The sequence below is a fragment of the Littorina saxatilis genome, linkage group LG5, assembly GCF_037325665.1.
Source record: "Littorina saxatilis isolate snail1 linkage group LG5, US_GU_Lsax_2.0, whole genome shotgun sequence".
Classification (NCBI taxonomy): Eukaryota; Metazoa; Mollusca; class Gastropoda; order Littorinimorpha; family Littorinidae; genus Littorina; species Littorina saxatilis.
This window is the reverse complement of record NC_090249.1, coordinates 20058830-20086100: the sequence shown is the minus strand read 5'-3', so window position 1 is coordinate 20086100 and position 27271 is coordinate 20058830. Positions and strand designations below refer to the sequence as shown.

The 27271-nt window shown below is 42.0% G+C and overlaps 1 protein-coding gene and 1 long non-coding RNA gene across 2 annotated transcripts in view; one reads left to right on the top strand and one right to left on the bottom strand.

Moving 5' to 3' along the window:
* Positions 1-1014: 1014 nt before the first annotated feature.
* LOC138966504 (uncharacterized) lies at positions 1015-6298 on the top strand. The gene is made up of 4 exons (XR_011455704.1): positions 1015-1451; positions 1942-2057; positions 3012-3072; positions 6094-6298. It is a non-coding gene; the product is annotated as an uncharacterized lncRNA (long non-coding RNA).
* A 4789-nt stretch (positions 6299-11087) lies between these two features.
* LOC138965840 (uncharacterized) overlaps positions 11088-27271 on the bottom strand; it is a 21138-nt gene continuing 4954 nt past the window's right edge. The window contains exons 2-5 of the mRNA XM_070337937.1: positions 26076-26109; positions 19944-20055; positions 17176-17280; positions 11088-11502 (exon numbers count right to left, since the gene is read on the bottom strand). Of these exons, the coding sequence (XP_070194038.1) occupies positions 11256-11502; positions 17176-17280; positions 19944-20055; positions 26076-26109 (498 nt within the window). The 3' untranslated portion in view covers positions 11088-11255. The remainder of the gene's footprint in view (positions 11503-17175; positions 17281-19943; positions 20056-26075; positions 26110-27271) is intronic.

The window sequence follows — 27271 nt, the reverse complement described above, 5'->3', positions numbered from 1 at the left end:
CGACTGGAGATTTTGAAGTTGAACAGCAGCGTTTCTTCACAGAAAAGTGAAAAGCGTGACTTGAAATCTAGCGGAAACCACATTCTATCTTTCCGTTTCGGTATTCTCGTCAGTGTAAAATCCATGAAAAAGTTCTTTCGAAAAAGGCGGCCGTCGTTATTTGGGATGCCACCTGGTGTCACACTACCGTAATGTACCTTGTAAGCGCCCACACCCCCTGTGAACCAATTCCGACCCAAAGTAGGGGGTGGGCGCTTACTAGGTACTACACCCTATGCACGAGCAGTTTTCAGTAAGAAATGTGATCTTTGATCACTTCGTAATCATATCTTCTTTCTTTTTTCATCTTCCATTGTTTTTCTTGTTCGTATTGTCATTAGAAGAGCTTGGGGAGACAAATGTTGTCGCATCCTTTTCTTGTCTGCAGAGGTGCCGCTGTCGGCCGCACTGTGTCTCTGTTTCCCTTGAACAAGGGGTACGTCTTCTGGATATGGGCAGCAGTCTATTTTACTTGGCCAAAGACTGTTTTCGGCAGAAAGAGAGAGAGAGAGAGAGAGAGAGAGAGAGAGAGAGAGAGAGAGAGAGAGAGAGAGAGAGAGAGAGAGAGAGAGCGAGAGGAGGGAGAGTATTGTGTGTGTGTGTGTGTGTGTGTGTGTGTATGTACGTGTGTGTGTGTGTGTGTGTGTGTGTGTGTGTGTGTGTGTGTGTGTGAGAGTGTGTGTGTTTCCATTGGCGTTATTATCCAAATAGTCAAGAGCTGACAGCTTAAATGCAACGGTGTACGATTTGATCCGCGGCATCTTGTAATCATTGACTTGCAGGCGTTTAGATCCAAGGCGTGCAGACACACGTGATAGGGTTTGCAAGAAAGGGAAATCATTCACAAAACTAGCAGATCAAGTGCGGAATTTTTATTTCCCCTGATTTCAATGGTGTAAAGTGGGGGGTGGGCGCTTACAAGGTACTATACCCTATGCACGGTTTTGGACTAAAAGTGGGGGGTGGTCGCTTAAGCGGGGCTCACACACAGGTGGAGCAAGCGGAGCAAGGGTGGAGTAGGCTGCACCAGGCGGAGAGATGACGCTACTTCCGTTGCAGGAGTGGAGAAAGTTGTGTGTGCGGTGCGGAGCAAGGAATAGGACACGTTTCTATTTTTTGGCTCCGGTGCAGCGGTGCAGCCAATCAGCGCACTCATCACTTTCTCCGGAAATAGTAGTGTGACACTAGGTGGCATCCCAAATAACGACGGCCGCCTTTTTCGAAAGAACTTTTTCATGGATTTTACACAAGAATACCGAAACGGAAAGATAGAATGTGGTTTCCGCTAGATTTCAAGTCACGCTTTTCACTTTTCCGAGGAAGCCAACAGCTGAGTGTGAAGAAACGCTGCTGTTCAACTTCGAAATCTCCAGTCGCAGACGACCTTCGCTTTTGCAGTACAGTCAATGCAGGTGCAATGTTACTCATTTCGATCAGCTCGTTTTCGTATATATTTTTGCATTAAGATCATGTACAATGATTGGAATCAAAGGAGGAATGACTTCGGTATGCAAATGCGTTGGTTTGGCCGAAATCAATACAGCAGTAATTAAGCTAGGTTCTTTCTCGTCAGTTTGTTTTTTGCGACTGAAGTTTGTCTTCTGAATGTACCACTTGCTTGATTTTGATTGTTTGTTCAGCTCCTCAGCACAAAATTCATCATGCAAGATATCAATTTGTTGAATGATAACGGGATAAGTGAAGTTCAAACATGTATCTGCTTGCAAAAACAATCGCAGGGACAGATCTATCTGCTTCATTGACTGACAGATTGTCATTGAATTTCCAACGTAAAATGACTCGTTTGCAGACTCTCTAATTAGATCCATCGAGTGTTTGTGTTCTTAGATCCATTGGCTATGCAGGCTTTTTGCGATCATAACATTGTTTGGGTTTGTGCAGGTGCAATCTGCAGATCAGAGGAGATTGACCGCAGGGTGACGCAGTGTCAGTGATCAATGCAACTTGTGTTCGACACTCAATATTTCCTTCTACCAAACTCAAGGGCAAAACAAAAGGTACATGCTTGTGAATTCATATTATGTAATGTCTGTGAAGATTAACACCGTTTTTAGCTCTAGTCTGAGTGATCATTCTTATTAATATCCAATTCAAGTTACATACGATACATACTCCGCCCCAGCACCACCCTCACCCCATAGCACTGCTATTCAGATACTACAGTCCAACAACTAACCCTCTAAAAGTCCCCCCCCCCACTCTCGGTGTAACATCTGTTGCTATCTGCACCTTTGTGTGGTAATGGGAAACTCGTGCTCAAATAGTTTCAGAACTGTTGATATTATAAGAGTTTTATTTACCAATGGTTCTCCCCTCCCTCCTTCATATTACCCCGGCACTCTCTATGCCCACCCTCCACCCCCTTCCCCCATCCCTTCCCTCTACAGGCACGTCTACTAAAGTCTCAGACGTGATAGGATTAAGAGGATGCCACAATGATCCGGGTAACTTTGCAAATAATCATACTGATATAACAGAAGAAAGTTATTCCACAGTCATTTCTACTTATACATTACAGTGTTACAAAACAGGAATGTGTGCTAAGTTATAATCTACAAACAACAAAGACCCTCCAACCCCCCCCCCCCCCCCTCCTCACCTGCAACATATACATGTTCATGTCCAACTTTCCCAGTGGCTCTTAATCTTATGTCTATGACTGTTGATATTGAAGAGTAGAAAGTGTTTAGTTTTCAATGACTAAATTTCCCCTCACACACACACACACACAAACACACACGCACATGCACATAGCTGTTGTCTCCTTCTCAATCTCTCTGTGTCTCTCTGTTTAATTAAAATATTTGGATCACTAACTCTTCACTGAGATTCAGTGTTATGTGTTATGTGGAGTAAGATTAGTGAATGTTGCTGCTGATTCTGTTGTTCTTACTGTTCTTCCTCCCTGCATAATCTTTTTTCTCCTTAAACAGTTTTTTTTATTACTACAGTGCGTCTATGGAGTGTACATCAGAGATGTGATGGGACCAAAAACATTCCAAAATGAAACAGGTAACTTTTTAAACTGGTCTTCATTTTGTTTATTGAGAAGTTGGTTCACATGATACATTTCAGAGTCGTCCTTTTAAATTCGTTAAATATTGCACCAGTCACTACATCTATAGATTATCAGATTAAGTTGTCTTCTTCTGCATTATGCATATGCAATATTCATCTTTAGTGCGCGCGCGTGTGTGTGTGTGTGTGTTTTTTGGTTGAAGACGACACAGGCCCCTTCCCTCATTTGTTTATCTGTGTGCGAGACTTCGTGAGTCAGTTGCATAGGCAGGATAGCTAACTGAGTTGCCTGCAAGACCGTTAACGGCATTTTGCACTGTATATTTGCTGTACATTAATTTCAGCTTAGGTATGACCAATACCAAAAGTTACAATGTTGTAGGTGAAATGGTCTGTCTTTTGGGCTCTTTCCAAAAAGGATCCGAATTCGGGGATAGACTCAACCGTTTCGGGTTTTATATGGAGCCGTACACTAATTAACCCGATTTAAGCATTAAAGAATTTAAGAGTGTTAGTTTTGGAGGGTATAAACTATGTAATTCAAATGAAAATTTCAATAATAAATTTTCGTATAATTAATATACTTACCCAATAGACTTGACCCACAAGTCAGCAGCGAATGTGATAAACGGGTTATCTCCCCTGAAAAGCGAAGCAAGCTTCGAAGATGGCGACCGGATGGAAAAGAGAAGAACTGTGAGCGAACTGCGAAAGGTGTGTGTGGGTGTGTGTGTGTGATGTGTGTCAGTGTGTGTGTATATGCGCGTGCTGTGTGTGATGTGTGTCAGTGTGTGTGTATGCGCGTGCTGTGTGTGTGTGTGGCTGTGCTTGCGTGAGCTTGTGTGTGTGTGTGAGAGAGAGAGAGCGATAGTGAGAGTAGGGTATGGTTGTTGGTGAAAGTTGAGTTGGACGCTGGGGTTGGGCGGGTGTGTGTGTCAGAGAGGGTTGTGTGTGTGTGTGTGTGGGGGGGGTGGACTGCGTGTGTGTGTTTATTTGTGTGTGTGAGGGTTGTGTGTGTGTGTGGGGGGGGGGGGTTGACCGCGTGTGTGGGTTTATTTGTGTGTGTGAGGGTTGTGTGTGTGTGTGTGTGACTGCGTGTGTGTGGTTATTTGTGTGTGGTGTGTGTGTGCCTTTCGCCTTGTATTGAGGAAATTAAACTGCGTTTGCGTATTATGTGTGTGTTTGCAAGCGTCCGTGTATGTTAGGCATATCTCAGTAGGTGTGTGTATGTGCGCGTACGTGCAATGTGTGTGCGTGCGCGCGTGTGTTTGTGTATGTATGTATGTATGTATGTGTGTGTGTGTGTGTGTGTGTGTGTGTGTGTGTGTGTGAGAGAGAGAGAGAGAGAGAGAGAGAGAGAGAGAGAGAGCGATAGTGAGAGTGAGAGTAGGGTATGGTTGTTGGTGAAAGTTGAGTTGGACGCTGGGGTTGGGCGGGTGTGTGTGTCAGAGAGGGTTGTGTGTGTGTGTGGGGGGGGGCTGGACTGCGTGTGTGTGTTTATTTGTGTGTGTGAGGGTTGTGTGTGGGGGGGGGGGTTGACTGCGTGTGTGGGTTTATTTGTGTGTGTGAGGGTTGTGTGTGTGTGTGTGTGTGTGGGACTGCGTGTGTGTGTTTTATATTTGTGTGTGGTGTGTGTGTGCCTTTCGCCTTGTATTGAGGAAATTAAACTGCGTTTGCGTATTATGTGTGTGTTTGCAAGCGTGCGTGTGTGTTAGGCATATCTCAGTAGGTGTACGTGTGTGTATGTGCGCGTACGTGCAATGTGTGTGCGTGCGCGCGTGTGTTTGTGTATGTATGTATGTATGTGTGTGTGTATGTGTGTGTGTGTGTGTGTGTGTGTGTGTGTGTGTGTGTGTGTGAGATAAACAAACTATCAAGAACAAAACAAAACTGAACAAACGAAATGTTTTCCCCCCAACTCTGATTATTGCTTGTTTCGGAGACGACTGTGATTTTGACTTTTTGAGTAAGCCTACACGAACACACAAGCTCAATACAGCCGGCAACAAGTTCGCCGGTCGGGGCAGTGAAATACTATTTCAAATAGATCTATTTCACTAAGAATGTCAATGGATATAGGGCAACATACTTGTTTTTTTAAATCAGTGATTGATTAGATCGTCATATTTTTGTGACACTGAGACCAAACCATCAAAAAATTAGCAATAGGCCTTGAATCAAAGTCGTGCGAGATCTGACCTTGCTGCAAATGTACGTGTACGACTTGATTGTGTTGACGTTCAACTGGTAAGCTGGGCGATTGCAGGCTTTTATCCAGCGAAGGCAGCGATCTAGATGGTACAGATGCTTTCCCGGTTTCACAAATGGGATGAATTTCACGCCAACACAGCGTTCAGGATACCTATCATCCGTTTTACATTGTCCCCAAGCACAGCGCTTGTTAGCAGCATTTGTGTGTGTTTGCTTCCTAAAACAAGGGAAGTAACTCCCAGAGTCTCGATATGTGGATATGGTTAATTCTCATAGTTTATACCCTCCCATCCTTCCACGCTACTTAATTTCCTATGGCGTCTTTTTTTTAGCTTGGTTACCACCCTTTCGAGGGCAGGTAATTTGAGTAGTTTTTCGACATCTAGCATATATGAGATCTTAGTCAATGCATCCCTCAGACAACCAGTTACACCGTTAATGACACATGAAGCAATAAGGTAACTATCAGATAACACTTGTATACACAAAATCCACTCGGACAAGATCAACAAAATCTTACGATCTTGTTAACTCATTGGAGACGTAATGTTTTAGTCCTTTTTTTTGGTTGAAAATGTGCTGAAAAAAGAAGATTACAGCTAGATCAAAACTCAAAAGTGTTCCAAATTACCCCTCCATTTGACCTGTGAACTCGCCACTGTGTTGACCTTTGTCATGCATAAGATATATAGTTAATAATCGCCAAATATTAACTAACTAGGTCAACAGGTCAAGAAGTATTAAGCATTTTTATGGGCTGCATTTGTTTCATTTGTGTCACCCTTTATGTTTATACTTTTGCAGGCTGGTGTGGAGTTCTGATGTTGCCAGGGCGATGGAAGACACATACAATGATACATAAGACATATAAACAAGCTTCCCTGTGAAGTGTTTTGATCACAAATCACCATTATTTCACACATTTATGCATATCTATTCTCAGCTCAGACTTGTGCTTTGAAATTGGATGTTTAAGTACTAGCTAAAACCCTGAATAAAGTCTTCGCAATACATGGAATGGGATCAAAAGTGTGTGTGTGTGTGTGTGTGTGTGTGAAAACAACATTCAAAAATGAGGGTGAGATAAAACATAAAAAAGCTACAGCACAGATACTTTTTTGTCTAGCGTCAAGGACGGATCCAGGGGGGGTTCCTGTCACCCCCCCCCCCCCCCCCCCCGAACATGTATCTCCTCCAAGGGTGAAAATAAAATAAAAATCAATAAATCATGACAAATATTCGGAGAACGCGCCAGCTAGATTCCACATATTCTCATCTACATTTCAAAACGTCCAGACCTCCCTAGCGCCCTCAACTAATGAACCCCTAACACAATTGGGGGCCCCCCCAACCTGATACGGTCCGGCCATGAGCGTTCTATATCGTCCTCTTTAGAAACTTGTTGCGCTGTTGACACACGTACGTTTCTATTTGCAAACATCCATAAAGTAATATTTTGTTAATCATGTTTAAAACATTTCTTCTGAGTAGAGTGAAGCTAAATCAAACCACACACAAAATGAAAAAAACTAAATCTAAATCAAAGCCATATTGCGCGTAACATAAAGCAACAGTCTAACCGTCTGCAAGAGCGATTGTTAGTACTTAGTAGATCTAAAAAAAAAGAATGGATTCCATGGAAGCTAGTGTAACTATACACATTCAACATCTTTGAAGCTTCGGATATAACTCGATAAAACAAAAAAGAACCAAAACTTAAAACATGTCCCAACAGTTGTTAGTCCACCTCTCTCTTCACCCGACCCCCACACTCACATAGTTTGTGTCTGAAAAGCTCTAAAACGCACTGGCACACACGCATACACACTGACTTATACAGAGTCCATTTAGAAATATGTTCAGTAATTGCGATAAAAGACAAGACTTTTGTCTCCTTTGGTAAACATCACGGTGTTTTTTTCCCGCCACTTCTTATCCACGTGTAGAAATATTTCCCATCAGACTGCGCGAGTGGAGAAACTACGTCATATCATAGGGGAATCCCCTACCGGAGCAGCCTGCTCCGGAACCGGAGCTTGTGTGTGAGAGGGCAGGTGGAGAGCGGAGCAGGATCGGAGCAGCCTGCTCCGCTTGCTCCGCCTGTGTGTGAGCCCCGCTTTACTCGATACTGGGCGCTTACAAGGTACTTTACGGTACTATTTCCGGAGAAAGTGATGAGTGCGCTGATTGGCTGCACCGCTGCACCGGAGCCAAAAAATAGAAACGTGTCCTATTCCTTGCTCCGCTCCGCACACACCACTTTCTCCACTCCTGCAACGGAAGTAGCGTCATCTCTCCGCCTGGTGCAGCATACTCCACCCTTGCTCCGCTTGCTCCACCTGTGTGTGAGCCCCGCTTTAAGCCGGTCCTTAATTGGGCGAAGTCGACTACGCGTAGCTCACTTCGCGAAGCTACCGGAACTAGACTTCGTCGCAGTCCAAGGGAAGGCACTATGGCGGAAAAGAGAGTTATCTTTTCATGTCTTGGCGTCTCAAATGCGCGTACTCTCTACCAGCGCGTGGTGTGCTTCTTTCTGAGTACTTTACGTCACAAATTGTACTTTACGTACTTGATGATGACGTAAGTTAATTGTATGTGTTCTATTTCGTTGACTGAGCACGGCCGGGACCGTTGGCGTGAACGCTGGGATTTTGAGTTTCATTCGACATGTCAATGCATCGCAGTATGAAATAATACAGGTAGGAGGTTAGTTCTTGTACTTTGGGTCAACCAAAGTCGATAAATGCATTCTTCACTATGGTATTGAGTCTGATTTCGTCGTCCATCTTGAATCGAAAAGCACTCTTCTTAAGCCGGTCCTTAATTGGACGAAGTCGACTACGCGTAGCTCACTTCGCGAAGCTACCGGAACTAGACTTCGTCGCAGTCCAAAGTATCACGCCGTAGCTGCGGGTTTTTGGTATAAAGACTTCGCGAAGCTTCGTGTAGTCGACTACGGGCTCAATTAAGGACGGGCTTTACAAAAAAACCAACTTCGTTGCGAGCTACGGCGAAGCTTCGCATGTCAAAACTTGAGAAGCGATGTTGGGGTCAAAGTATCACGCCGTAGCTGCGGGTTTTTGGTATAAAGACTTCGCGAAGCTTCGTGTAGTCGACTACGGGCTCAATTAAGGACGGGCTTCACGCAACTTGTTTTACATTTAGTCAAGTTTTGACTAAATGTTTTAACATAGAGGGGGGAATCGAGACGAGGGTCGTGGTGTATGTGTGTCTGTCTGTCTGTGTGTGTGTGTAGAGCGATTCAGACTAAACTACTGGACCGATCTTTATGAAATTTGACATCAGAGTTTCTGGGTATGATATCCTCAGACGTTTTTTTCATTTTTTTTATAAATGTCTTTGATGACGTCATATCCGGCTTTTCGTGAAAGTTGAGGCGGCACTGTCACGCTCTCATTTTTCAACCAAATTGGTTGAAATTTTGGTCAAGTAATCTCAGACGAAGCCCGGACTTCGGTATTGCATTTCAGCTTGGTGGCTTAAAAATTAATTAATGACTTTGGTCATTAAAAATCTGAAAATTGTAAAAAAAAATTTTTTTTTATAAAACGATCCAAATCTACGTTCATCTTATTCTCCATCATTTTCTCATTCCAAAAACATATAAATATGTTATATTTGGATTAAAAACAAGCTCTAAAAATTAAAAATATAAAAATTATGTTCAAAATTAAATTTTCGAAATCAATTTAAAAACACTTTCATCTTATTCCTTGTCGGTTTCCAATTCCAAAAACATATAGATAGGATATGTTTGGATTGAAAACACGCTCAGAAAGTTAACACGAAGAGAGGTACAGAAAAGCGTGCTATCCTTCTCAGCGCAACTACTACCCCGCTCTTCTTGTCAATTTCACTGCCTTTGCCATGAGCGGTGGACTGACGATGCTACGAGTATACGGTCTTGCTGCGTTGCATTGCGTTCAGTTTCATTCTGTGAGTTCGACAGCTACTTGACTAAATGTTGTATTTTCGCCTTACGCGACTTGTTTGTTGTTGCTCTGCGTGTCCTAGTTTAATGGTCTTTTTTACTTCGTGTATGCTGTGATGTTGTGTGCTTGTAGGGAGAACCTAAACGGTCGTTTACTTTTCTTATGTTCTCAAAGTCTTGCATTTTGTACATGCTAACGTGTATTTTTGCTAATAATAGAGTATGGCAACTGTAAAAATCTGAACAAAAACTAAACTGAAGTTAACATTTAGTTCCTTTATTTTGGGTGCATCTATCTAACTGTATTAGTTTCTGTTTACTGCATATCATATATCGTCGATTATTTGTTTGTTTATCTGAAGATACCGCATGTTGTTACATTTTTGCACTTTGTAGAACATTTAAAGATGGAAAATGTCGTCAGTAACCTGTGTTTTTGTATCTTTATTTAGCTTGTCACGTTGTGGGACAGGACATGTGAATGGTTCAGTCAAATATGTGACTGTTTTGGTATGTGTCAAAGGGATCTCAAAACATTACGGGCTGTCTTGTTATACATCTGAAAACTCTTTCCCGTTCCGCCATTGAAATGTTTCGGATCAGGTCATAATCTGAACCCTTGTGTAAACGTCTGTCATCGCCATGAAAGTAAATACAAGCATTCAGTGCATCAGACCCTCCTCGGACGGGACCGAGTTTCACAAAGAGAATTTGCCCCGAAGGGAGAGTATCAACAGAGGAAACTAGTCCAGAGGAGGACCATTGTTTTTACTACCGTGACCAGACAGACGCGTTGCCGGGACATAAATGTTAGCTAGAAAAACATAACCAGCTGAAACTAGAACCTTTTTCTATGTGCGCCGGATTTCTTTGACGCTCTATTTTGTGTGATTTTTGGTTTGCTAAAATGATATTGTTTGCCATGAAATGTGATGTGTTATGCCATAAGAGTACTGTTTTAAATGTCATGTTTGTAACATGGACTCAGTTTGTCAGAAATGGATTGATATTGTGTAAATTCTGCAAAGGCTTTGTTTTTCTGTGAGTTTGTGACGTTGTATGTGCATCCATCTTTCTCTATCTCTCTCTCTGCACCCCGTGCCACACACACACACACACACACACACACACACACACACACACACACAGCAAAAAAAACCCACCTACACACACATACGCAAGAATACAAAAACACACACACACATACGCAATAACACACACAACACACACACACACACACACACACACACACACACACACACACACACACACACACACACACACACACATACACGATCAAATCTAATATTTAGGTCGCTGTCGCTGACAAGGTGCCAACTTTTTTCAATTTCATCCGAATCATCACTCTCTCCGTAAATGTTTGCAAAACAAACATTGTGGTCAAGCTGAAATAACCTTTCAATAATGAAAAAATAAAAACTGAACGAGAGCACAAACGAGAACGCACAGTCATAATTTTTTCCCCAATAAGGCAAACGTAACTGAAAGCGTTGTCTCACGTTATAACAAAATAGCTACAGTAAGTAAAGCGCACAGGCTTTGCACTAAACTTAAATCGTAAGGTGCATAGAGACGACCACGTACTGGTTACTTACATTACGTAGGCTGAAGGTTTATTCTTTCCGTTTCCTGTCTTGCCCTATACCAAGGGTCTTCTGAACGAAGTGAACTTAAAATTTTAAGAAGATGCGATGTAACCTAGTTCGTAGTTATATGTTCATTTGAAAGATAACGGCCCTGGAAAAAACAACAAATCACGAACCTCTGATGGCACCAGCCCTCCCCCCTCCGTCCTTTCTAAATCAACAATATTCAAGCAAAAAACAACAAACTGACAGTCCAGGAAGAAAATAGCTCATGATCATCCATTCACCCATCAATCAATGCATTCATGAAGGCATCCCGGCGTCTTTCTATCTCGCCATCTGTCCATACATGACCACACGGAATGCAATGTTTTGTCGACACTTCTGCATATGTTTTATTATCATCATTATTTCTCCCTTTCTTTCGTCGTTAGTCCTTCCACCTGGATGGGATGGTCCTTGACGGCTGCGAAGATGTTTGGGTTAGCCAAGGCCGGATACATCCACTGACACGTGACGCGACTCAAAGGGTAGCCGAGATTTGTGTGGTTCAAAGCTCTTCGAGCGGAGTTTAGGTCTTGGTAAACTACCACTGCAGAGTTTACTTGCACTTTATATAGTACCACCACTTTTCCGAATCGTGAAAAGAGATACCTGGAAACATAAAAGTGACTTTCGGAACTATAATCCAACTGCGAGATTCTCAACACAGTGCCCCTCACCATACAAACAAACAATTTCAAGAAAAGCATAAACAACAAAAGTAACAAAACAAACCACACACACACATATACACACACATACACACACACACACACACACACACACACACACGCACGCACGTACGCACTCACACATACACACACATACACACACACACTGACACACACACACACACACACACACACACACACACACACACACACACACACACACACACACACACATAACCAACCCAACCAAGCCCCTGTTCCCATGTCAGGATGAATGAGACTCGAGACTTTCATGAAACAGGGATTTAAAAACTACCGCCACAAACTAAAAAACAACGACAACAGCTACAAAAGAATTAACAACAACAAAAAACAAAAAATGTTGTTGTGGGTTTGCTTGTGTGTGTGTGTGTGTGTGTGTGTGTGTGTGTGTGTGTGTGTGTGTGTGTGTGTGTGTGTGTATTCTGCACCTCGGGTGAGTCACTCTGATTGGCTGACCCAGGTCACGAGAATGCTTTGACTGACAGGCATAATCAGATAACAGCGATCTATTTCCCATTGCGGCTGTTCCGTCTAATTCGCGCGGTCGCTTCGAAATTTCTTTTGGTTGAAATAGACGGTAATAAAACCATTATTTTTAATATGCTGATTATTAGCAAAAACTAACAGACATGTCTCAAAAATTATAGGGGAAAGTCGCCAAACCGAACAGTTAAGGAGAAACAACAAGACCCAGGGCCGGACCAAGTTCGTTTGAGGGGGGGTAGGGGTCCAACTGAAGGCAGGGGTCCAGGGGCCGCCTAGGCCCCGGTGGGGTGCAGGGGCAATGCCCCGCTGGGGGGTGTGGGGGGCAAAGCCTCCCAGAAGCCGAGAAAATTTTGCATTTGTGAGGTCATTTTTTGGTCTTTCCTTGCAATTGGGAATCACAATTACACATTTTCAACAGTAACAAAATACTTCATATATTCATTTACCATAGTGGTTCAGTGGAATAATCCCAAAGACATATATGCCTAGTAAATAAGTCTGACAGGACTCTTTACTTTGAATATTACTATGATGATGGACTTATAACGGGGAGGGCAGGCCGTTGTCGACTTGATGTTGTTCATAATTTGAAATAGTTTTAGAAGACCAAATAAACTGAGGGAGTTGGGGGAAGAGCTTAAAAAGTCCACTTTTTTTTCTCTGAGAGGTACATTGGATGGCCATGGGGGGGGGGGGGGGGGGGGGGGGGGGGGGGGGGGGTTCCGGAACCCAGGACCCCCCCCCCCCCCCCCCAGATCCGGCCCTGAGACCAGACAACAAAATAGATATTGCAAAGCGTTCTTTATTTTATCATATACTAGAGTCTATTAGTAAATAAACGAACAACATAAAATAACTTAAAAGTCACGCAGCTCATCAGACTGATCATTATAAAAAATGTCTGCATCTGTTCCAGGTTGGACGCATGGGTGTGTAAAGTGGAACACTGTGTTGTCAAACTCGGAACACGTACAAAAACACACTGAAACTCTTTCTAGCTCTCTCTGTGTCTCTCACACACATATATGCACCTAAACACGCTCAATCACACGCACAAAAGCACACTTTGCCACACACACAAGAGAAATAAATTGATTGAGCCATTTTATTTAAATGTTTGTTTTATCCACATGATATTTTGATTTTTACCAAGGAAATAACAAATCGGATAACAATTTAAGCCTAAAATGTGAACAAAATAGATAAATAAGGGCTATGTATAACAAAAAACCTGAGAAACAAAACCTTAAAACAAGTCGCGTAAGGCGAAATTGCTACATTTAGTCAAGCTGTGGAACTCACAGAATGAAACTGAACGTAGTCCGCCGCTAGTGCAAAAGGCAGTGAAAGTGACGAGCCTGTTTGGCTCGGTTGCGCTGTGCTTCATAGCACGCTTTACTGTACCTCTCTTCGTTTTAACTTTCTGAGCGTGTTTTTAATCCAAACATATCATATCTATATGTTTTTGGAATCAGGAACCGACAAGGAATAAGATGAAATAGTTTTTAAAACGATTTCAGAAATTTAATTTTAATAATAATTTTTATATTTTTAATTTTCAGAGCTTGTTTTTAATCCAAATATAACATATTTATATGTTTTTGGAATCAGAAAATGATGAAAAATAAGATGAACGTAAATTTGGATCGTTTTATAAAAAATATATATTTTTTACAATTTTCAGATTTTTAATGACCAAAGTCATTAATTATTTTTTAAGCCACCAAGCTGAAATGCAATACCGAACACCGGCCTTCGTCGAAGATTGCTGGACCAAAATTTCAATCAATTTGATTGACAAATGAGGGTGTGACAGTGCCGCCTCAACCTTTTAAAAAGGCCGGATATGACGTCATCAAAGGTATTTATCGAAAAAAAGAAAAAAAAGTCAGGGGATATCATTCCCAGGAACTCTCATGTCAAATTTCATAAAGATCGGTCCAGTAGTTTGGTCTGAATCGCTCTACACACACACACAGACACACAGACACACACACACACACACACACACACACACACACACACACACATACACCACAACCCTCGTCTCGATTCCCCCCTCTACGTTAAAACATTTAGTCAAAACTTGACTAAATGTAAAAAAAAGGAAAAAAAAGAAGCTAAGATTAAGAACCGATTTTGCAGACAATGTCCTTTTGTCTTCTACTGTCAGCGCAGTCATCGTGTAATCACTGTGTGCACTTCTGGCACTGTATCATGCACTCAGGGGAGTTGGTGCCACACATGAAGCAGTACCACGAGATTTCGCAGCTTCATTTGTACCCCTCTTAAGTTGACAAACAGATATAAAAGGGCTACCTGCCCAATTGACTAAATGTAAAAATCAATACGCATAAAGTCTGAAAGCAAATAACTAAGAACAGATTTAAGAACTGATTTTGCAGACACAAAAAATCACAAAGTACAGATTTTGCAGACAAAGTCCTTTTGTCCCCTGCTGTCAGCGCAGTCCTCTTGTGCCCACTGTGTCTACTTCTGGCACTGCATCATGTCTTCAGGTGAGTTGGTGCCACACATGAAGCAGTACCAAGTGCTTGCCTCCAGGATAGAACGCGTCGTTAAGAATGTTCCCCTTTTCTTCTTCTTAGCAGAAGATGTTCCACTTTAGTTTTTCCGAGGAGAAGATTTTGTAGCTTCCTTCTTTCCTCTCTTTTGTTGACATGCATTCCTTTTTGCAAGTGAAATCTACACCTTTTGCTTGTAAAGAGAAGATGTGATGATTTCAGATTTTCATTTCTCTCGTGTTGCTCTCTTCGACGAGTTTGTGGTTGTGCGTTGCAGGACATCAGCGGCAGGTAGGTTTACATTTGCTGCTGAAACCTAGCAATCATAATGACAGAATCTCCACGTCCAGTGTACAAAACAACGATAGGGTGACGTTTGCAAATTTATCTCAGCTTCATGAATACTATTGACTAGTTCTTGTTCTAACTCTGATGTTAGTGTAGAAGGTCTTCCTGTGCACTTTACTTCTGTTTTAATTTGTTTTTTCCTTCTTAATGTCTTTTAAGCGTTGTGACAGAAACACCATATGCTCTTGGTGCGCAACGCGGCAAACCCCATATCTCTGTTTCTCACTGCCGACAAAGCGCAGCCCATTTCTTCTGGTAACCACCGTCCGGGTCCCACAATACTGTCGAACAAATCAGTCAATCATTCAATAAAACTTATAGAAAGGAAAAACACAACAAAACCGAAAAGAGAATTGAATACGTGAATAAAACAGCAGTGTTCAGTTTATTGTTTGATGAGGGTAAGATGCAACAGAATGCGGCAAAGCTGGAACACTGTTCCATGTTTGCCTCTCTTATGTGTTCCATCATTGTCGCATGGCACCTGCATGGATTTTGAGTTAACCTGTTGGATACACGTGACGTTTCAAATCTTTATCTCCGTTAAAATTATTGCATATCCATGAAGGTTTATCACAGCAATCAACATTTTATGTGAACGTATATAGATAAAGAGTAATAATACGAATTGTAGACGGTCGAAATAAGAAGAAGAAGAAAGAAAAGTTTAAAAAACGTACCACTTTTTTTTGTTTTGCTGCGGTAGCCATTTTTCTTGCTGGAATAACATCAAAGAAAGTCACTAGACATTTCTGCAAAACAATGTTTCCCGTTGATCGCATATTGGGGTGTTCCAAGTTTGCCGACTGTTCCGGGATTGGTGACTTTCCCTCATCGGCATTTGCCTCCGGCTTATGCTGATAATCTATTTTCTCGACATGTCTGTTATCATTTGCTAACACATCTAAGACAGAAGAGAGTAACCAAGAACACTAGGGCCTATATGAACACATACAGAGAGACAACAAGTCGCGTAAGGCGAAATAACAACATTTAGTCAAGCTGTCGAACTCACAGAATGAAACTGAACGCACTGTATTTTTTCACCAAGACCGCATACTCGTAGTTTCGTCAGTCCACCGCTCGTGGCAAAGGCAGTGAAATCGACAAGCCAGAATAGTGCGGTAATGGTCACGCTGAGTAGGATAACACGCTTTTCTGTATCTCTATTCTTTTTATAGTGTACTGAGTTTGTTTCTAATCCAAACATATCATATCTATATGTTTATGGAATCAGGGACCGACAAGGAATAAGATGAAATTGTTTCTAAATCGATTTCGAAAAATTAATTTTAATCATAATTTTCATATTTTTAATTTTCAGAGCTTGTTTGTAATCCAAATATAACATATGTATATGTTTTTGGAATCAGAAAATGACGAAGAATAAAAATCGTTTAAAAAAAACAATTTTAATGACAAGTTTCCGATTTTTAATGACCAAATTCATTTATTATTTTTTAAGCCACCAAGCTGAAATGCAATACCAAAGTCCGGCCTTCGTCGAAGATTGCTTTGCCAAAATTTCCATCAATTTGATTGAAAAATGAGGGTGTGACAGTGCCGCCTCAACTTTTACAAAAAGCCGGATAAGACGTTATCAAAGACCTTTATCGAAACAAGAAATTCCTCCGAGGTAGGAAAAACACCCCCGTTGGTCAAAGGGAAATAACCATTCTCACTGCCACCAACTGAGAAGGTTATTTCCCTTTGACCATTAATATGTCCCTCTATAAGTCCTTGTAGAATCTTAATCCACCAATAACTCCCTAACCGTGTGTTTGACTGGTCCCAATTTTTGTAAGGACCGTCTCAGGAATGTATAGAACCTGTTCACCAAGTTTGGTGACGATCGGTTCGTTCATTCTTGAGATCTATATGCGAACACAAACACACAAACAAACAAACAAACAAACACATCGACCGAATCCTATACACACCCCTATACCGGGGGTGTAAAAATGAAAAAAACATCCGGGGATATCATTCCCAGGAACTCTCATATCAAATTTCATAAAGATCGGTCCAGTAGTTTAGTCTGAATCGATCTACACACACACACACACACACACACACACACACACACACACACACACACACACACACCACGACCCTCGTCTCGATTCCCCCGCTATGTTAAAACATTTAGTCAAAACTTGACTAAATTTAACAAAAGCACTGTGTGGATAACAAGCTAAACATGGAAAACTTACTTTAGCTCGACTAAGGTGTAGGAATAAAAGTGAAGGCTCTGTTGCCATTTGACAATCAGAGTCGTCAAAGGGGTAAAGTGGACTTCCTCTTTATCGTCGCCTGATCTGGAACAAATAAATAAACAAATAAATCAATTTAAAAAAAATTGGATGGATAAATATTTGTTATACACCTCTGAGTCCATGATAACTTAGATATCTTTATGATACTCTATATAGTCTCCTCGAGCTTCTGACCCACTTTAGCTTACAAAGACAAAGAAGTAAGTAGTGGAATAATATAAGATGTTCGGTGGCTTGTTGACAGACCGGCTTTTCTGTTGGTCCGAGGGGGGTGGGGGGGGGGGGGGGGGGGGGTGGGGGTGGGGGGCATTTTGTCTTCGGTTTCGTCATTATCGACCAAGGCCGAACAATCAACCTGATTGGCTTTTGCTTGGATAATCCACGTTTCGCCTGAAAGCTCAAACCCATTCATCACCTCGATTTGTCACATGGGGAACAGTGTTATTTGTTCTCCAGCTGGTTATGACTGAAAACTCGTGAAAATGATGACAAATGTTATTATCAAATGACTTGTTATTTGCTTTAGTTTTAAAGCTGAGCAGGCGTGTGTTCAGCGTATTCCTCTAGCGACGCTGTGTATTTGTCTAGCAACGGAGGCTGTTTTGCAATGGAGTAATTTGACAAGTCATCTAAAAAATTATAACACTTCAGACACATAAGCGCACGCTCTTCTTGAAAATATTGACAAACATGAGATGCATTTATGATTTTCTCCATGAGAAACAAATTACCATTCAAGTTGAATGCATACACTAGCCGAACAAAGACAACATGTTAGAATCATTTATAATACAGCAATAATCAGACTGGACTGCGAATAGAAAAGGCACGCAGCGGCCGCAGAGGCGTGGTGCTAAGACATCGGCCTCCTAATCAGGAGGTCGTGAGTTCGAATCCCGGTCGCTGCCGCCTGGTGGGTTAAGAGTGGAGATTTTTCCGATCTCTCAGGTCAACTTATGTGCAGACCTGCTAATGACTTAACCCCCTTCGTGTGTACACGCAAGCACAAGATCAAGTGCGCACAGAAAAGATCCTGTAATCCATGTCAGAGTTCGGTGGGTTATAGAAACACGAAAATACCCAGCATGCCTCCCCCGAAATCGGCGTATCCTGCCTAAATGGCGGGGTAAAAACGCTCATACACGTAATACACCAGAATCTTCAATATGCTGAAGGCGGGTGTGAACTCGAAGAAGAAGAAGAAGGCAATGTCGTTCCCCTGTAAACGATTCAGCTCACTATCTCAGATCTGGCCAGGTTCTTTTTTATATTTTTTTTTATAACATGGGACAAGGATATTGCTTCACGTAGACAACACACCAAAGTGATGCCTTTTTGAAAAGATATTGATTTACCCAAAGCCACAATCAATTCATTAAAAAAAAAATTTTAAACTCTGCACATGCAAAGACAAGGTAGACTGTTGGATTTTGATAGGTATCTAAAGGGAGGGGTGGTCTGAAAGATGCAGAACGCCTCAGAGCCGTATTGAAGCAACGATTTGTCTTTTTCTCGTCGATGAGGATATACACGGTCAAAATGTTCACACAACTTTCCCACAGATGACTACACATACGTACCTTAGGTGTTTCCAGGCAAACTAAACTTGCGGTTTATCAGTTTGCATCCCCTGCCTAAATGTTATTAACATTTCCCGAAACAGACTGTCCCCCGCACACCGAGGACAACATAGAAACAAATACTAGGTTTTACGAGATTCTTACGTGATCAAAAACAATGTCTTAACGTCAACTATACTCAAAATAGAAATAACTCTCCCTCTCGTAGAGGCTACTCGACCTCCATGTTGTCTTTTGTTTTAATCAGTTCATGTGCAGGACCTGATCGGCTGCTTCAGCCTCCCTTTCTTCGCCTTTTTGCGTATTTAGCTCGGGTGAGAACCAAAAGGTCGAGGGTCAAAAGATCGAGGCACAAAATGTCGCGGCACAAAAGGTCGAGGACATTTGGTCAAGAGTCAAAAGGTCGAGTGCGACAAAAGGTCGAGGATGACAAAAGGTCAACAGCAAAACGTCTACGGGACAAAAGGTCGAGGATTTAAAAAGGTCGAGGATTTAAAAAAAAGGTCGAGGATTACAAATGTTGTCGCCCTCGACCTTTTGACTCTTGACCAAATGTCCTCGACCTTTTGTGCCTCGACATTGTAAAATTCGACCTATTGTCGCACACCCATTTAGCTCACCTACCAGTTCTACGATTGAACTTTATTCGTCGCAAAATTGCAATGTTTCACTCCTTGCAAGAAAGTCAATGAAACTTGGTAATTGTCTAAATGGATAGATGACTGAAGCGTGGCTGAAACCCGTGGGCATCAGTGCTGGTAAACGCGAGACGCACTGTCTCTTCAACCCATGCAAAAGCCTAGGCAGATATGAGATAACTTTTATTCGCGGAAAGGACTGTGCCTTAGAAGCTGTAGAATAGACGCATTCCAAAAATATATCTGTCGGGTGTGTATGGGTTGTGACAGAGTTAACGCCCTTGCCTTTTACGGGGACAAACAAGGAAGGGGCCAATCACTAGCGAGGGGTGTGTTTGAAACACGTAGACAGGAGCACGCGTGAATTTATTTGTCCCCGAAAAAGCAAGGGTATTCACTCTTTCACAACCCACACAAACCCGACAGAGTTATTTCCGGAAATGGTCTATTTGCCATGCAAACTGCAAACAGTACTGTTCCGCCTTACGCTGCTATCCCACAAGTCGCCGTGTGGTATAGATCCATCGGGTAGGGGCTGGGGGTGAACATTTTGCGTGAAGACTTCGGTACCACGGTTGGTGCTGATAGATGACTAGGCTCTGAAAACAAAAAGAAAGAAAATAAAACCAGAATTGTCTGAAGGTGCTGGGGATAACAGCTCAAAAAGGGGTCCATTGTGGTCAAATACGGTAAAAATTTGTTAGTTTAAATTTTTTAATTTTTTTTTTATACAGGGCAGGGGTGGGCGTAATGGCGCAAAAAATGTGAAAAATTCCAAAATCCGTAGCTCTGGTGTTTGTCAATGCATTTATCTAAACGTTTGAACATTAATGTAAATACCTAAGATGAGCTTGTATATGCACAGTTTTCATTTAATATGTGCACACATGTTCAGATCAGTGACCTCCTAACCCCCCCCCCCCCCATTTTTCTAAAAACAATCAAAAGTGATACAAATTTTGCCCCCTCTCCTAAGTACACGGTTATAGTGCAATACCTACACAATTTGATATCCTGATGTAAAACGGCTGACAAATGCAATTAACATAAACAGAACTCTCTGTCTGTGATGTAGTGAGTACGAAACCGAAGTGTGTGACTGTGAGTGTTTATTTAAACACATTTTTTTTTTAAGTGTTTAAGATTAACACATGTATGAGAGAAGAGCACAGGTGACCCCAATAAACATGCCAGAACTGGGCCACTGCTGGCTTTTTGCTGGCAAGTTTGGTAAAGCTGGCCATAAAAAAACCAACACTGGGCCAATTATGGTTTGCCAACAAAGGCCCAGTTATGGCTTGCCATCACTGGCCCATCTCTGGCATTCCAGTAATATTGTCGGCCAGTAAAATGCCTTAATTGGCCCACTGTTGGCACGCCATTGATGGCCCAGTGCTTGTTTGCCAGCATTGGGCCATAGGTGGCGATTTGCTGGCAATTATAGGTGGGTTTTTGCTGGCACGCCAGCAGTGGGCCAATGCTGGATTATTGCTGGCAAGAAGATCTGCGACAGCACAGCGGTATGACTTTCTCACTTGGAGTGACGTAATGTACAAACAAATGTCGAAATATCTTGACGTCACTCGTGATGATGACGCATTGTCAACTAAATCCGGCCCGCGGTGGTTCTGCAGATGTCCGGTTATTTGTTTTGCATTCAACTTCAAGGAATTTCCAAAGCACCTTCTTCGATTTCAGTACGCGTCCGATCTCCGGCTAGAAGCAAGCGTGGTGAGTTTCACAAACAGTTGTGTGAGCAGGTCGTCGCAACGGCGTTAGATCTAGTATCTTCTTGTTCTTTTCCTCCGTTGTCGGTCTTTTTTTCAACTTTCTTCTGCTGGACGTTTGAGTCAGTTCGCAAAATATAATAGACTTTAAGAAGTCGTCCTCTCTGTAAGAAAGAATCTGCGCGCGCGCGCGCGCGCGCGTGTGTGTGTGTATGTGTGTGTGTGTGTGTGTGTGTGTGTGTGTGTGTGTGTGTGTGTGTGCGCCCGCGCGCGCGGTTGTGTGTGTGTGTGTGTATGTGTGTGTGCGCCCGCGCGCGCGGTTGTGTGTGTGTGTGTGTGTGTGTGTGTGTGCCTTTTTCCTTTCTTTGTGTGATTGAGTTTGTTTTGTCTCTGTCAAAAGAAAAGCACCATAGGCATTGCCATAAGCTTACTTGTAACCAAACAAATTGCATCTTGTGAATGTTGACATTGAGTATGTGTCTATTCACTCCAGGACAAAGATTTGTGCAAGTGTCTGACTGCCCAACTGGATAAGATGCAGCTCGCCTGGGTCTCAGTTCCTGAGAGAAACGCAAGAGAGCTGTCCGAGACAACGTAAGCTTCGCAGGTTAGATCAAAATACATATTCCTGTTGACCCCTTACTTCTGCTTGGCATTTTAGTCAGTTCAGAAAATATGATAGATTACAAGAAGTCGTCCTCTCTGTGAGAATGCCTCTGTGTGTGTATGTGTGTGTGTGTGTGTGTGTGTGTGTGTGTGTGCGCGTGTGTGTGTGCGCGTGTGTGTGTGTGAGCGCGCGCGCGTGCGTGCGTGTGCTGTTTGCTTGCATGCCTGCGTGTATGCTTGCGTTTGTTTGGTTGTTTGGTTGTGTGTGTGTGTGTGTGTGTGTGTGTGTGTGTGTGTGTGTGTGTGTGTGTGTGTGTGTGTGTGTGTGTGTGTGTTAGGGGCGGGGATATAGCTCAGTTGGTAGCGCGCTGGATTTGTATTCAGTTGGCCGCTGTCAGCGTGAGTTCGATCCCAGGTTCGGCGGAAATTTATTTCACAGAGTCAACTTTGTGTGCAGACTCTCTTCGGTGTCCGAACCACCCCCCGTGTATACTACATTGGGTGTGCACGTTAAAGATCCCATGATTGACAAAAGGGTCTTTCCTGGCAAAATTGCTTAGGCACAGTTAATAATTGTCTACCATACCCGTGCGACTTGGAATAAGGCCGTGAAAAGTAAATATGCGCCGACATGGCTGCAATCTACTGGCCGTATAAAATTTCATCTCACACGGCATCACTGCAGAGCGCCTAGAACTGTACCCACGGAATATGCGCGATATAAGCCTCGTTGATTGATTGTGTGTGTGTGTGTGTGTGTGTGTGTGTGTGTGTGTGTGATATGGAATAATGAATTAAAACCAACAAAACTCGTTTGCTTTCATGTTTCAAGAGGTGAACGGCAGGAGGACTTGAGAGTTTCAATGGCTTACCGTAGGCTACGACGTCAGGACAAAGAAAAGAAGCGTTATCTCAACGTTGCGGATGCGAACAGAGAAATGACAGAATCAAGACAATCCTACGGAGGTTTACTGGGAAGTGAACAAGAAACATTCCTGCCTTTGGTCATCATGTCTCGAGTGTGAAATTTAGAACGCTGTACAAATAAAATAAAACAGTGAGCAACTGAAAACAAAGCGTACGTTTCTGTAATGTTTCGGTAATGAGTCGTTGCTGTTTGGAAGCTTTACATTTGTTTTGTTTTTAATATATATTACTGTATTGTTGTTGTGCCCGCTATAACTGCGTTGATGACGATATTCTGTCAAAACCACTGCCTTTACTTGCCAGATAAGTTACACGACAAATGTGATTAGCATTTCAATTGCATTTTACTGATGAATTTGATAATTACGCATATGCATATTGCTAATGTACAGCTTGACAGCATTGCCCTTTGCTTTATTTGCGCACGTCTTGCCGCCAGCATGGGTTGAAAAGTCCATTGATGTGCTGTGTTTTGTTATTGTTATTACATTCACAGTAAAAAATGACAAAACAAAGCATATTTATAGACTTCTAACAACCATCTATGGGCTAACAAGACTGTGCAGATCGAGTACATGAATAGAGCCGTCATTCTATCCGAATCAGTGGTATTGGTATATTTCCTGCAACTTATTGGCATTTTGCTGGCAATGGTAAAGACAGAAATATGGCATTTTGCCGGGCCACAACTGGCCCGGTAATTTCAGCAGGTAAAGGGCCATTAACGGAAAATATATGGAAAAAAGTTTTTTTTATATGGAACTAAAAACCTGCAAAATGCTGGCAAAATGCTGGCGAAATGCTGGCAAAATGCTGGGTTTTTGATGGCAAGCCATCAATAAGCCATCAAATAAATGATGGGTTTTTGCTGGCAAAATTCTGGCAAAATTCTGGCAAGCCATCAAATAAATGATGGGTTTTTGCTGGCAAAATTCTGACAAAATGATGGCAAAATGATGGCAAGCCATCAAAAAGCCATCAAATAAATGATGGGTTTTTGCTGGAAAATTGCTGGCAAATTGCTGGCAAAATGATGGCAAGCCATCAAAAAGCCAGCAAATAAATGATGGGTTTTTGCTGGCAAAGTGCTGGCTTGCCAGTGATGGCCCATCAATTTGCCAATGTGCATGCGGGTAATATGCCAGCATTGGGCCATAAGTGGGCCTTTGATGGCAGTAGTTCTGGCAACTGGCATTGCCATCAAAACGCCAGCAATGGCCCACTTCTGGCATGTTTATTGGGACATTTGTGCATGGTATAATGCATGTTGTTTGTTCTTAACCACAATCAGCTTTAGTCAATTAAACGATTTTTTTGTATAGGATTGGGCGCAAAAGTCGCGTCACTTTTATTTTTTTCCGATCATTAATTTGAAAGTTTTGCGTATAAAGTGTTAAAACGGTGTATATATACAAGCTGATTTTAGTTATTTACATTTGTGTGCAAACTTTTAATGAATAAAGCGTTGATAAACACCGGAGATACAGGTTTGAAAACAATTGTCCACACCATGCGCACCTTTTAAGCAACAAGCATACCAACATACCAACGTACAAATAAACGAACGAAACGTTGAAGGGTTGAGACCGATACGGTTGTTTACAAATTCTAGCTTGAAAGTTATGCCTTGTCTGTTTTGCATTATACACAGAAATAAATCCAAACATTAGGCAAAGCTGTTTTCGGTTGTTCTATCATTCAACGCGGATATTAACAGCTATTGTGTTTTCAGCGTAGCAATAGGTTCCGATATTTAGACGAGACAAGTATAATGCCGACGAGTCGAAGACGAGTCGCATTATACTTGTTCGAGTCTAAATATCGGACCCTATTGCTACGCTGAAAACACAATAGCGTTTATATAGCTATTCTGACATTATATTCTGTGTTAAAATCATGTTTTTGTCAGCAACAACTACCAGAATGGTCCATGTCGTTGATTGCAGACGACGGTTATAGTGCGCATATCCCTTTGCGCATGAAGCCACGAAAATTCCCGAACATTAAAAAACCCACGGACATGTATTACGGAGAAGACTCGAAATAACCGGATGTTTAGCATTACGTTAATATGGTAGGAATCATGTGACGTCATGTCGTATCATGCTTGCTTACGTGTATTCTATGTTCGAAAGTCTGACTGTTTACGGTAACATAGGCAAAAAAATAGCGTCGGTAGGTCGGGATTTTTTTTCTTCTTTTTTTTCTCTCCAAAAAACCATATTTTTAATGTTTCACTTTCAGACCGGTAACTTCATTTCAACATTGCACTATACAATGGACGTTCTATGTGACAGGAGAGTTTGCTTATTTTGTGTTAAACATAGGGAAAGATCGTCTGCAAGAATCAGAGATAGGTCGCTTCAGATTGCAGTTTCTTGAACTTTGCAAGGTGTGTTGCCTGTTAAAGAACTGGATTTTACACGTAATGTATGTCATGTACAGTAAGCAACAAAAAACACACACACAAAGCAAATGGCATCGTCTGTCGACTAGTCACAGAAACTGAACCAACCTGGCGAGGTATGCGTGTACTTTATACACGTGGAAAAAACCGGAACCATGCGTCTTTGTTAATTACCAACTTCCGTAGCGTTATCCTTTGATGATCGCAAAAGGGATGTGTGAGACCATCCAATCACAGCACCCGAATTTACCCACGTGTCTATCAGAATAGCTATAAAAAAAACTATATGCATATAGATATTTTGTACAGAAGTGTACGTTCAGAACTGCATGTGTTGCACGCTTGAAGCAAGGGACGTAACAACCTCAGTCAAGTATCAAAATTGAACGAGACTTCTGTATGAATAGTTCCCCTTTAACACACACACACACACACATACACACACACACACACACACACACGCGCGCGCGCGCGTGCACACACACACACACACTGTGCACACATAATTATACACACACGCACGCACACACACACACACACACACACACACACACACACACACGCAAGCACACACACACACACACATACACACACACACACACACACACACACTACCCCTCTCTCTCTCTCTCTCTCTCTCTCTCTCTCTCTCTCTCTCTCTCTATCTTTCTGTATTGTTTTGCAATGTAGGCCTAGCTTCACAGCTGTCACATTATTGTAAAGAAATTCATACATACATGTTTGACTCAGCCTGATGGTGATTGTTCGTGTTCTTGTTGATGTGTATGCATGTTTGTGGGCGTGCACAAATAAAAACAAATTAAAAAAGAGAAAAAGGGAGAAGAACAATAAAATGAAGGAAAAAAAAAGAAGATATAAAGCGTTCACATTCAAGACCAAACAGGAAAAACCATGATCGTGGAACATAGTGTAAGAACAATAATATACTCACGCGAAGGACGAATACAGAGTTTTGACTTCGCTGCCTGAAATAAAGCAGACTGTTTGTGAACAAAAAAAACGTTTTTTGGTTTTGTTTGCTGTTTTACGCAAACCAGCACGAAGCGTAAACCAGCACGAACAATATCCAGAATCGTCAACTAAACTGAAAATATATCTATAGGATTTAATTTAAAAAAAAATTTTGTTAAAAATTACCCAAGTGCGACGTTGTGCTTTGAATTAAAATGGTCTTCGAGACGCAATTTATTTCTATTTTTTACTAAAAGTAAAAAGTGTTTTATGAAAATAAGCAGAAGAAAAAAATATAATAATGACACAGGGAAAGGTAACATACATTTGATGACATTCAAAAGCTAACAAAATGTTGCAAGAGTCATAAACGTTCATCATATTTCTACAGCACCCTTCTGCAGAGATGTCATTTGGTGCAAACACGCTCGCTGAAACGCCAACGCGTATTTCAAATCACCAAACACTTTGCCGTCATGATGGCAGCATTGCCGATTTGTTTTCAACAAAATAAATACAAACAACATCGTCGCCTCTCTCAGAATCCAGAGGCATTCTTTACTTATTTTTAATACAAGTCTCTGTAATCAAGCCAAAGAACATTTGTCGGGAAATTAATTGACGGATTGAGCTCCAAACTGAAGCATAATTAATTTGGTTGTTTGATCGACAAATAAGACCCGAGAATGGCTACGTTGTCATCCAAGGGACATCACTAAGCCAACGGGAGTTGCCTCCTCTGTCGCCGCTTAGGATAATTCTTTCTTTGACGCATGAAAACGAAATGCATTCCGAGCATTCGTACAGTCCATTCCGTGACTCCAAAGGAATATACAATGGCTTGTTCTGCTTAGGCCAACAAAAAAAGAGAGGTCTGTTTACGGTAACATAGGCAAAACAAAATAGGGTCGGTAGGTCGGGTTATCCCAGCGAAGCTGGAGGTATCCCGTGAACGCTATACTGTAATCGATTTGAGAAATGTGCACACCGAATAATACATGATAAAGAAGGATTCGTTGTGCCCGGCTACGTGCTACAGTTGGAGATGGAAGTTCACCAAAAATGGGGACCATACTAACAAAAATACGGTGGGTAAAATAGGCGCCCCCATTTTTTCAGCAAACGCCACCCCAGGCCGCTTTGGACGGGTAGAAATTCCGTAGTTTCCAAGTCTAT